The sequence below is a fragment of the Clinocottus analis genome, unplaced genomic scaffold (genome assembly GCF_023055335.1).
Source record: "Clinocottus analis isolate CAN_PGR_092001 unplaced genomic scaffold, fCliAna1.0.p SCAF_5, whole genome shotgun sequence".
Classification (NCBI taxonomy): domain Eukaryota; kingdom Metazoa; phylum Chordata; class Actinopteri; order Perciformes; family Cottidae; genus Clinocottus; species Clinocottus analis.
In genome coordinates this window covers 22,636,412-22,648,584 of record NW_027176207.1, presented here as the reverse complement: position 1 = coordinate 22,648,584, position 12,173 = coordinate 22,636,412, and the positions used below count along the sequence as shown (strand labels likewise).

General features: G+C 45.2%; 2 protein-coding genes across 3 annotated transcripts in view; one reads left to right on the top strand and one right to left on the bottom strand.

Annotated features, from left to right (window-relative positions):
• The window catches only part of LOC137802739 (tumor necrosis factor alpha-induced protein 2-like), an 8,216-nt gene extending 4,920 nt beyond the window's left edge, over positions 1-3,296 (top strand). Inside the window, exons 5-13 of one of the 2 annotated variants that reach the window (XR_011079993.1) lie at positions 440-562; positions 906-1,000; positions 1,086-1,178; positions 1,263-1,389; positions 1,496-1,615; positions 1,711-1,866; positions 1,954-2,075; positions 2,757-2,995; positions 3,040-3,296. Coding sequence is in view for 1 of the 2 variants with exons in the window: in XM_068600824.1 (XP_068456925.1) it covers positions 440-562; positions 906-1,000; positions 1,086-1,178; positions 1,263-1,389; positions 1,496-1,615; positions 1,711-1,866; positions 1,954-2,075; positions 2,757-2,904 (984 nt within the window). In the remaining variant the exon portion in view is untranslated. Of the gene's footprint in view, positions 1-439; positions 563-905; positions 1,001-1,085; positions 1,179-1,262; positions 1,390-1,495; positions 1,616-1,710; positions 1,867-1,953; positions 2,076-2,756 lie in introns of both variants that reach the window. The other variant, XM_068600824.1, reaches the window with a different exon arrangement.
• A 2,228-nt stretch (positions 3,297-5,524) lies between these two features.
• Positions 5,525-10,210, bottom strand: si:dkey-196h17.9 (uncharacterized). The gene is made up of 10 exons (XM_068600998.1): positions 10,140-10,210; positions 9,675-9,792; positions 9,154-9,240; positions 8,904-9,004; positions 8,714-8,815; positions 8,390-8,510; positions 8,202-8,309; positions 7,881-8,036; positions 7,654-7,769; positions 5,525-7,230 (listed from the first exon to the last, which is right to left on the bottom strand). The coding sequence occupies exons 2-10, from the start codon at positions 9,756-9,758 to the stop codon at positions 7,086-7,088; spliced, it is 1,020 nt and encodes a 339-aa protein (XP_068457099.1). The 5' UTR covers positions 9,759-9,792; positions 10,140-10,210; the 3' UTR covers positions 5,525-7,085.
• Positions 10,211-12,173: the final 1,963 nt, after the last annotated feature.

Genomic DNA, 12,173 nt, shown 5'->3' with positions numbered 1-12,173 from the left:
CATTTAGTTTCCTCGAGCAGCCGTCCAGCGATCCCTTTGTGTGTCAGAAAATCAACACAAACAGGAAGTTCGTAGAGGACGCTCACGGTTTCACCGGCATGAATTCATGAATTCATGCCGGTGAAACCGTGAGCGTCCTCCACGAACTTGGGGATATGGAAGCCTCGGAGAGATCGACACAAATGACCGGCCATTCGTAGCGTAGCATCGGCCAGCGTAGCTTCTGGGGGCGGGGCTTATCGGAGGGTCAATCGTGCAGGTTGTTTTAGATCAAAAGGCAGAACTGAGGATCAGCTGCATCTGAGTGAACTGCTGTGTTGATCGAAGTCATCAACGCCTTCGCCTCAATCCCCATGTTTGTTAAATATCTGACGGGTGCATCACTGAGCGTCTTGAAGCTCCACCTCTCTGAAAAGCTGCATCGTTGTTGTGCGTTCAGGGCGAGCTGAGCACGTTCATCGGCCGCGTCCTGCAGGAGGCGCAGCAGAGCTGGAGCAAAGGGGAGGAGCCGGCCAGAGAGGACGGCTGCTTCGTGAGCCCCGTCTCCTACGACGTCATCCAGGTAGAGTTTGAGAGGAGAGACGCTTTGGTTCCCTCGGGAGGAGGTGGAGGCCCAAAGCGGAGCTAAAAGAGAGTCTGGTTATCTGGTTGCAAGCTCAATACAAACAAAAGGCTGTTGTCCATTCATTCAAACACGATGTGTGGACCGGAGGAAAGCTTGTGTTTACCAAATCAATGTTTTCCAGGCTGTTGAACATATTTATTAAAGTCAAACCTCGAGCAATGATTAACCAACCAGGTAGAAGTTATTCATCCAAAGTCCAACCGGGTTTCTAAAACTCTGTGTGAAGTTCCCCGAGTTTCTTGAACGCCGTCGCTGATGTGCATCACTGATCTGTCTTCAGCTTATCAACGGCATGGTGACGTCAGCGCAGCGGGTGGTGGGAGATCTGCACAAGGCTCAGAGCATCACGAGCCCACTGAAGGATTTAATGGAGAGGTAACGAGGCGGACCTCTTTCTCCAAAACAGGCTCTGAGCGAGACACAAAGTCGTGATTATCAACGACATTTCCACTCCCCGCAGGTTCAGGATCTTCCAAAATGACGTCATGAAGCAGAACAAGCCGAACAGCCGGCCGGCCATGAAGGCGAACCTCGGCTGCATCGAGCAGTTCAGGTGCGTCTCAGACGTCTGAGTGACGGGTCACCGGCTCTGCCCCGCCCCCTGAGAGCTGATTGGACTTGTGTTGTCTGTCTGCAGGGTCGTCCTCCAGGAGAACAGGCATCTGTTCAGACAGGAAGTGCGGGAAAACTGTCTGCAGGTCCTCGCCGACATGAAGCAATCCGCCCACGCGTACTTATTAAAGCCCGTGCACGAGGGGCTCAAGGTGAGGTCACTCACAGGAAGCAGTGTATCGAGGGTATTGAAGGGTATATTGAAGTGTGGCTCAATCCGGCTATTTGCAAACCTATTCGTGTGTGAACCTCCCGCAGCCACACTACCGCAAACTGGGAACCAGTGACTGGCTGAACAAGCCCGTGTTCGAGAAGCTGCTGGCCGGCATCGAAAAAGAGCTTCAGGATCTTCAGGGTTCGATCGAAAGCTGCCACCAGGTAGACTGAAGAGAGCGAGAGACTCACACGTCCACGATTTACTCTGACTATCCATCATGAATAGACATGTCAGCTGGTTCTGGTTCTGCGTCCAGGAGCTGGTGGGTCGGCTGCACCAGGAGGTGACGGCAGAGTACTTGACGAGGCTCCTGAAGGGACAGGTGAAGCTGAAGGACAAGGAGCAGCAGCTGAAGGGCTACGTCACCGTGAAGGACAACGCAGAGAGTCTGGACGACTTGTTCCTCAAGATGGTGAGAAACGGAGCAACAACCTGCCTCCACCCAAAGAAACCAGAGGCGTGCGGATCCGACTGAGCCAGAGCTGCTCTGTGTCCACAGGGCTCACAGGAGGTCCGGCTGAAGGACATCCTGACCAAGATCGCAGAGGTGCTGAAGCTGCAGGACCTGCCGGCCATTCAGATGCAAGTAGCATCGCTGGGAAAGGATTACCCCGACCTCAGGTAACCTTTAGTCCTACAAGACCTCAGGTAACCTTTAGTCCTACAAGACCTCAGGTAACCTTTAGTCCTACAAGACCTCAGGTAACCTTTAGTCCTACAAGACCTCAGGTAACCTTTAGTCCTACAAGACCTCAGGTAACCTTTAGTCCTACAAGACCTCAGGTAACCTTTAGTCCTACAAGACCTCAGGTAACGCCTTAGTCCTACAAGACCTCAGGTAACCTTTAGTCCTACAAGACCTCAGGTAACCTTTAGTCCTACAAGACCTCAGGTAACCTTTAGTCCTACAAGACCTCAGGTAACACTTTAGTCCTACAAGACCTCAGGTAACCTTTAGTCCTACAAGACCTCAGGTAACCTTTAGTCCTACAAGACCTCAGGTAACCTTTAGTCCTACAAGACCTCAGGTAACGCCTTAGTCCTACAAGACCTCAGGTAACCTTTAGTCCTACAAGACCTCAGGTAACCTTTAGTCCTACAAGACCTCAGGTAACCTTTAGTCCTACAAGACCTCAGGTAACGCGATGTTAAAGGGTCTCCTGGCCTCATTGGATCGACATGACTAACACTTCTTCTCCTTCTCCTTCTTCTTCTTCTTCTCCTTCTTCTTCTTCTTCTTCTTCTTCTTCTTCTTCTTCTTCTTCTTCTTCTTCTTCTTCTCCTCCTCCTCCTCCCCCTCAGTGAGAAACACGTGTCAGCTCTTCTGAAGCTGAAGACCAACCTCTCCAGAGCCGACAGGAAGACCGTGAAAGACGTCCTGACGGACACGAGATCCCAGCACAGCGGAGACGCCGACCGGCCCTTTTTCTCTGGAGTTGTGGTCAAGTGATGTGTGAACTGGTCCCAGTCGACAGGTGAACTGGTCCCAGTCGACAGGTGAACTGGTCCCAGTCGACAGGTGAACTGGTCCCAGTCGACAGGTGAACTGGTCCCAGTCGACAGGTGAACTGGTCCCAGTCGACAGGTGAACTGGAGGTACTTAATACGGTTCTGTGTACGTTGATGTTTCTGGTTGTAAAGAGATGAGTCACAGTATTGCTGGGTAATAAGGTGCTTTTACTGCTACAAACTTGAGTAAATGTCTGTAATTCTATCGTGTATATTTTTTTGATATCAAGTCAATGTTAGAGTTTGTTATTTTCATATTGAGAAGTTATTTTAAGTTGCATGTGCAATAAAGGGAGAAGTCAAGCTTTTTATAGTTTTATAGTTTTATATGTGATGTGACATGCAGAGAAAGAGTTCAGTTCTTAAATAAATAATAAATGTGTTGAAACCTGGATGTGGGTTGAAGGTGATGTTCTTCTCAGTCTTCTTCAGGAACAAACGCTCTGGTTCCTCAAACGAAGACTTCTGGTGGAAGTTTTACTGCAACATTCAAGTTGGAGCATAAACATGAAGTACTCTAACGCTCAGTTTTCTAATAATTATTAAAAATACTTAACTTCACTCTATCAAAGCCGAACTTTACACATATACTCTAAACATATAGAGCTATGTTATATGTAAAATTCAAATATACAAATATTGTTACGATACGAAAATACAACAATTAAGTATTTTTTGCTAAATATTTTTCTTTTTCCCATTCTTTATTCATTTTCTTTATCAAACCAATATGCCAGTAACACATATATGAGTTATATATGTTCCCAGGGGTTTTCTGTGTGTTTTACCTTTTTAAATTATTGAAGGCTTGTGGTTGAGGAGATAATCTGAATTTAGTGCGGGGATGTTAACATGATCAGGACTGGATCCATCACGCACGGCGGTACTGTAGAGGACTGGCGGACATTTTGATTTGCTGGCGTTAAAAAAAAAGTGTGAGGGTCAACAACATGCCTCTGAAAGAACCTTTAGTCATTAACTTTTCCCCAGGAGGCCAGAGGCCCGCTTCACTTTAATATCACTCATTATTAGTTTCAAAGAGCAATAAAGTGACCACAACGTCAGCAGAAGACAAGTCACAACAAACAATCCCAGGAAACCATTGAGCCTCAGGAGAGCGTGATCCGAGGTGTTCGGTTTATTGTTCCTGAGTAATAATTCCCGCTTTCCAAGGTAGAGGAAGGAAACAAGTGTTTTCTGCTTGAAAGTGAGTGTTTGTGTTCTGGTGAAACAGGAAGGACGCAGGAAGTTCCCCAGAGCGAAGCCGGATGAGCTCGTCGCTGTCGCACACGATGGGGCTTTCCTGCTGCTAACTGACCTGCTGCTAGCTGCTAGCTGACCTGCTGCTAGCTGCTAGCTGACCTGCTGCTAGCTGTTAGCTGTTATATGACCTTCTGTTAGCTGTTAGCTGTTATATGACCTTCTGTTAGCTGTTATATGACCTTCTGTTAGCTGTTAGCTGTTATATGACCTTCTGTTAGCTGTTAGCTGTTATATGAGCTGCTGTTAGCTGTTAGCTGTTATATGACCTTCCGTTAGCTGTTATATGACCTGCTGTTAGCTGTTACATGACCTGCTGTTAGCTGTTACATGACCTTCTGTTAGCTGTTAGCTGTTATATGAGCTGCTGTTAGCTGTTAGCTGTTATATGACCTTCTGTTAGCTGTTATATGACCTGCTGTTAGCTGTTAGCTGTTATATGACCTTCCGTTAGCTGTTATATGACCTGCTGTTAGCTGTTACATGACCTTCTGTTAGCTGTTAGCTGTTATATGAGCTGCTGTTAGCTGTTAGCTGTTACATGACCTTCTGTTAGCTGTTACATGACCTGCTGTTAGCTGTTACATGACCTTCTGTTAGCTGTTAGCTGTTATATGAGCTGCTGTTAGCTGTTAGCTGTTACATGACCTGCTGTTAGCTGTTATATGGCCTTCTGTTAGCTGATCACTTCTTGATGTTTTCCTGTGAAAAGTCTCTAAAGCCTCATGTCTGCGTCTCCACTGTGTTGAGGCTGAGATGTTTTGTGGATCAACAAGTTCTCACGAGTCTCTTTCTGTCCGTGGACGTTCGTCTCCATCTGGTGACGCTTCAGTGAACACGCAGGAGGAGATCTGTATTTTTATTAAATCATTTATTCATCATTATTTAATCATTTATTCATCTCTTTGCTGACAGAAACAGGAAGCTGTAGTTTAGTTGTGTCCCTGTAACCAGATTCATGAGCTTCTGAACCAAAATAACCACCACAGAAGAAGACAATACACAACATTAATAAAACAGAAAGGCATTAACTAATACATTAAAGAAGAAATATGACTTTGTACCAGAAATAAAATCCAGTAAACCAAACCAGTAAGACCAGTAAACCAACACTCACAAAGTACTTTTTAAAGTTTAAATGGAATGTTATTATTATTAAAATGTTATATCCATCCATCCATATCCATCTATATCTATATATATATATATATATATATATAAAAAAAGAAAAATTTACAACAAATTGTGAAAAACAAATTGTGATGTTTAAGACACCAAAACAAAAGAACTTTTTCCTTTAACAGTGACGGGATTGTATAAATAATAATAATTTAATAAATAATATTAAAGTATTACATCATAACATAGAAACAGAGAATCTTCATCAGTGCAGTTACTGTTTCTTCAGCACAACAAAACAGAAAATGTAATAAAATTTAAAAAAAAGCATTTAAGGTTTAGCGTAATTTTGTAATAAAAACGTAAACTTTTCCTTTTACTCCCTTTAAATTATTTGTTCTTATGTTTTGTTTATCGGTGCTCAACAACAACAAAATGTACCTTTTTATAAAATCTGATGTAAACAGATTCTTCTCTCCTGGAAACCTTCAAGGAATCATCAGGAAAACATGTTCGACTGCAATATACATGTAAATATGTATATTATGTACATATATAGACATATGTTTATATTTATGTCTACATATGAAAACTCATGTGCGTTTTAACCGCCGGCAACAGACGGACGAGTTCAGTTACTCTCTGCCGACTGAAGTAACGGGCGATCGAGTTAGTGTTAGTTAGCGTTAGCTGTAAAATATAAAATACGTATTTAACGGTAAACTGGCGTCAACGTCACGTAAAGAATGAGGAGACGGACCAGCTGCGTCTGTTCATTCAAGCTAATGGAAATGCTCTAGTAGCACAAAGGCTAACATAGTAGCACAAAGGCTCACTCAGTAGCACAAAGGCTAACTCAGTAGAACAAAGGCTAAGCTAGTAGCCTAACATAGTAGCACAAAGGCTAACTTAGTGACTAACTCAGTAGCACAAATGCAAACCTTCGTAACATAAAAGCTAACCTAGTAGCAAAAAGGCTAACATAGTAGCACAAAGATTAACCCAGCAGAATAAAGGCTAACTCAGTAGCACAAAGGATATCCAGTAGCACAGAAGCTAACATAGTAGCACAGAGGCTAACCCTTAGATGTGTTTCCTGGAGAGCAGCCAGCAGGAACAAATCAAACTGTATTTGCTCAAACTTCTAGCTTAGCTCTGTCAGAGTTCTGCACAAACGGCTTCCTCGGTCTGCGTACGGCCGAGTCATTACCCATAAACCTCTTTGGTAGAATGAACCCGTTGACAGCCGGCTGCACATGGACTGACTGTTCAGGAACAGTCTGCCGTGTCAGCCAAGATGGCGACGGTTTGTACGGATTCCTGAACATCACCAGCGTTTTGTGTACTTCAGACTGATCGTGTGAAGTATGCAACAGTTACTGTGCAGTCTTTTGCACAAAGTAAAGTTTTACAGTTAACGACGTGCAAATATCCTGAAACATAATTATTTTTTCAACCTTAGTCCATATTTCAGAACTAAAAACCTTTAACGACCACTGGAGCCCAGGTGTGAGTGTTTATAAAGAACACATCTCCTGGCAGTGCATTAATAATAACGTAATATAATATCGTTTCCAGTGTGACCTTTCAGGAAACAAGACTTAAAAAATCCAGTTTCCTGACATGACAACGCGTGAAAGGAGATCAGCGACATCGTGGAGACACACTTGATCCCCTCCGTGGTGTCTCACGACTAACCCTCTGCAACACGACTGATCCTCCATCTTTACATCAGGTCTGAGCTCAGCAGCCGATGCAGCCGCAGCACCAGGACGCAGGTCTGTGTTTGGAGCCCGGCAGGTCCTCCAGGCCGCGCAGCACCTTCCTGGTCTTTGCTCCAGAGAGACCTTTCCACTGCAGCAGCGCCGGCAGCAGCTCCAGGTCCTCGCTGCGGACACAACACCAGCAGTCAGTGAGAGGACGGTTAGAAAACATGTCAGCCGTTTACGCCTGAGGACAACAAGCACGAAGCACAGAGGGTGGTGCAGGAAGCAAGTCATTCATGAGCAGAAACCCACCAAGCTAACCCAGTAGCACAAAGGCTAACCAAAGAGCACAAAGGCTAGCATAGTAGCACAAAGACTAACTAACCCAGTAGCACAAAGGCTAACCAAAGAGCACAAAGGCTAGCATAGTAGCACAAAGTCTAACTAACCCAGTAGCACAAAGGCTAACCAAAGAGCACAAAGGCTAGCATAGTAGCTCAAAGACTATCTAACATAGAGCACAGAGGCTAGTTTAGTGCATAAACAGAACCGATAGTGCGTCTCATAGTGGACTCTGTGGGTAAGAGCATCAGGACGGGTTCTACCTCGCCGCGTCACATTGCATTCTGGCCGCTGTCAGCTTGGTGGCCTCCAGGTCCTGCTGCTCCAGCAGGTCCTGGACCTCCAGCAGCAGCAGGTTCCTCTGGCCGACCGCCGGAGCCTGAAACGAGTCAACACACACGGTCATGCAGCGGGTCGTGGGGTTATGGGGTCATGGAGTCGTAGGGTCATGGTGTCATGAGGTCGTGGGGTCACGGGGTCGTCGGCTCACCATGGATGAGATGACCTCGTGGAGCAGCACCACGTCTTCAGTGACCGCCGGGCCGACCTCTGGATGCCAGCGCGTCCTCAGTTTTCTCACTCTGGTTCCGACGAGACGTTTGAGGTAAAGGTGAGCGATGAGCTCGTAGACCTCGTCCATCACCCGCTGAGCGACGGCGAGAAGAGAGGGAAACGAGCAACACACATTACTTTTACTGCGAGTGACAGTAAAGCGTCAATAAGTGTTTTGTTTGTTTTCCGTGTTTCATATTTCTAATATTTGACCATCAAACATTTTAGGGAGGAAACATGAGAGATGTTAGTGACGCACCGTTTCCAGGCCTGGGTATCCTGACACGTCGGAGAACAGAGTCTTAACTTCATGCAGCAGCAACAAGAACTCTCTGTTCTCTGATTTGAAGTATTTCTTCAGGCGGTTCTGCGAAACATTAAAGTTATTCTGACGTTCCTCTGAAGTAAATATGACAACACACTTCAGTGATTTAGTCGAGCGGCTACCTCTGCCATGCCGGCCACGATTTCCTTCAGCAGTTTCAAAGTAAAAGCCTCCATGCTTTCCAGCGTCGCCACAGCTGCACTCAGGACGTCTCTGTCTCCGTCTTTGACCTGGACGTATTTCCTGAGAAGAAACAAGACAAACGTCATCGTCACCTATCTTCATCGTATCTATTTTCTAAGTCTTTTAAATATATTTGAACTACATATAAACTACATGAACTCCATATAAACTACATTTAAACCACATGAACTACATTTAAACTACATGAACTCCATTGCAAACAGAACATTGGAGCGTGAGTGGAGCTGAGTGGATGAACTCACCTGAGTTCTCTGCAGTTGTTCAGCGTCTGGAAGAAGGCTTTACTTCCTGGTTGCTCCATCCTGGCTTGTGTACACAGGAAGTCTCCTTGCTCAGCGGCGTACCTTCAAACCAGAGATACAAGCGGCCTCAGCGACGCTGCCTTCACGACATCACCGTCATTATTACATGAACAATAGTAACAATCCTCACTGTGTCAGGAACGCCTGCAGCTCCAGGAAACAGACCTGCTGCACCCGCTCAGACAGCACGGCGCTGAACTTGACAGCTTGTGCGGGCACGGCGTTGATGCACTGAAACACACCGCAGGCAGGGAACTAGAGCATTACGCACTAAATAGACAGGCAGATCAATAATATATATATATATATATATATATATATATATATATATATATATATATATATATATATATATATATATATATCTGGTCACTCAGTACCTGAATTGTGTCCAGGTAAAGTTCATTGTGAGCTTCGTGGTTTCTCACATTCTGCAGAATATTCGCCAGGGACCGTCTGATCTCTTCCTGAGAACCCAAAATACACAGAAATACTTCAGGTAAACAGTTTAGCTTCAGTCATGTTCACTGAGTCATTTAGAATAATTATAAACTTAGGAATGAATGCATGACATGGCATCATAAATCATATGTGTAGTTTTATAGTATCATATCAATAGTTTGAATAAAAGTTTAATGGTGATAAAGCCGTTGGTAATGAGACTGCAACCATTTTTTGTGCCTATAAAGTACGGTGGTTTAGCTAACGTCTAACAGCTAACGGCTAACAGCTAACGGCTAACGTTTAACGTCTTGCGGTTAACTGCTAACGTCTGACGGCTAGCGGCTAACAGGTAACAGCTAGCGGATAACAGCTAATGAATAACAGCTAACGGCTCACAGAGATAAATACATGGTGAAAGGTGTAAGAGGCTAAAAGAGATTAGCATGACGAGCCTCACCTGCACAGTCAGGAGCAGCTCGTGCTCGGCCCTGGACACCCAGTCAGTGAGCAGCGGGAGGTCCACCTTCTCCACGGGGTTCATGTCCTGCAGCTCGGGATGACCCAGCAGGGCCTGACTACACAACAAGTCACACAAATACACAACTACGTCACAACCAGCAGCAGCGTGTCTCAAATGTTCTTCTACTCAGAGACAATAAAAGAGTTATTCAGCAAGTGGAGGTTTTATATTAGAGGGAACTTGAGTTGTGGGTGAATAGAGCTAGGCTAGCTGTTTCCCCCTGTTCCCAGGCATTGTGCTAAGCTAAGCTAACTGTTTGCCGGCAGTCCATTTTCTCATATGACTTTCAGATTCTTTATCATCAAAAAATGTCAAACATTGATCAAATTCAACAATAAATCATACTAAGCTCAACACTGTAATTTTAACTCCTCTTAAGTGTCGTTGTTTTGTGTCTCTCACCGTGAACGCGTTCATGTTCACGTTTAGTAAACACACAAGCAGCCACCAGGTGGCAGCAGCTACTAAAGCTCCTGCGAATCTTTCAAAATAAAAGCCTCGATATGAAATTAATGGATTTTATTTGTCAGGGCTTTTAGTGTGAAACACACAGAAAGATACACACACAGATATTTTAGTCATCTTGGATTTAAACATTTTTTATTATTATTCTTATTCATAATACTTGTTTTGTGTTTCTCTCACGTTGTCTCTTAAGTGCACTTTTCTGTTTGCTGCTGTAATCTTGTAAATGTTCCCACTGTGAGACTAATAAAGGATTATCTTATCATATCTTATAGAAATGACAATAATAATAAACGCAGCAAAGAGGCAGAAGCTTCTTTCTAAATGTCTCAACCAGCAGAGTAATGAGATGTGTGTGTCTCTATACGAGCCTTCACATACCTCAGGTACGAGCGCAGCACCCAGTCCATCAGCAGCAGGATGCTGTGGGAGCAGCTGACCCTCTGCAGGAGCTCCCCGAGGTGCTGCACGGTGTGCCGGTGGAAGCATCGGATCAGCTCCTGCGCCTGCGCCTGCAGCGCCGGACCCAGCTTCAGCAGCGCCTGCTGCACCGCCTGCTGCACCGCCCGCAGGTGCAGGACGAGGTTCTGCTTCTGGTCCACGTCGGCCGGAGCCTCGGGGAAGCACTGCGACACGTAGCTCTGCACGAGGCAGGCGAAGGACTGACCTTCATCCTTACAGGTCAGAGCGCTCAGGAGACGAGTCACTTCCTCCGGAGCGTCCTGAGGAGCGACGCGCTGCTCGCGCTGAGGGAAGAGGCAGCCGGGCCGGTCGCAACCTATGAAAGAGAGAAACCAAGTGTTGAAGGTCAAACGTTACCGGAAAATACTGATGACGTATACATGTGAGGCTGAACGCCTTTTACTTTCAATAATATTGTAAAATACAAACAAACTAAATATGTTCTGCTGACCCACTTCTCTGAACCTAGTGGCGTACTTAAGTACACATGAGAGGTACTTGTACTTGACGTGAGTATTTTAATGAATGCCACAACGTTAACCACCGTTAGAGGGAAGTGTTGCACTTGTCACTCTCTCTCTAGTTTCTCTAGCTCTAGTTTCCTCAAGTGAAAGCAGAGGATCATGGGAGAAGATCAAACAGCCCCAGTGACTCGTTCACAGGTGACACATCAACCTGCAGCTTGTTTTCACTCAGCATACATCAGGACTCCTCACAGCTTCATTCATGTGAACCTGATCATCCTGTAACGAGCTGCAGCAGCTTGGAGAGACTCTGACGACACTTTGAACACTTCACCTGCTGGGTCTGTTTCAGTCATGTAGCGTCAACATCTCTCTGTCTTGTTTATGTTGTTTCAGTCTGTTCCATGTTGACTGAAACAACAACAACAACACAAGGCAGAGAGTTGCTGTTCCAACACATGACTCTACTGCTACATGACCTCAGCACTTCTGCACATTAATAACACTACGTTTCTATATTTATATTCATTGGATATGAACCCAGGCTGGCAACAGGAGAACAATAGATTAAACAAAGCCTCACCGTCTCCTCCCTCCTCGTTGTTGTTCTCTATGAGTTGCTTCCTGCTGTCCTTCCTCCCGCGTCCTCTCCATGCTGACATTCCTCTGATGCTCTTCATCCTGAGGGTCTCAGGGCTCTTCTTCCTCTCTGTGACACCAGATGCTTCCTGAGAGAGAGCAGCTTCCTTTATGGAGCAGCAGAGCAGCTCTGCCTCCTTCACAGGGCACAGGGGCTTTCCCTCACATCACCTGATCTGCTTTCACTTTCCCTGCAGGCAGGACCACGAGCTCCTTGCACCAAGATGACGAGAGACACAGAGGTGGAACTACTACAACTCTACTGCAGCTGCTCATAAAGACAGCTTATATTATATTATTATTATTATTATTAATGACGAAATATCTCTAAATAATGACGAAATATCTCTAAATAATGACGAAATATCTCTAAATAATGACGAAATATCTCTAAATAATGACGAAA

Excerpts from the sequence above, each read along its gene's own strand:
- si:dkey-196h17.9 (XM_068600998.1), bottom strand. The coding sequence starts at position 9,758 with ATGAACCCCGTGGAGAAGGTGGACCTCCCGCTGCTCACTGACTGGGTG. Across the intron at positions 8,511-8,713 it reads AACAACTGCAGAGAACTCAG|GAAATACGTCCAGGTCAAAG; the intron begins GTGAGTTCATCC and ends GTTTCTTCTCAG. Across the intron at positions 8,037-8,201 it reads GATACCCAGGCCTGGAAACG|CGGGTGATGGACGAGGTCTA; the intron begins GTGCGTCACTAA and ends GCCGTCGCTCAG.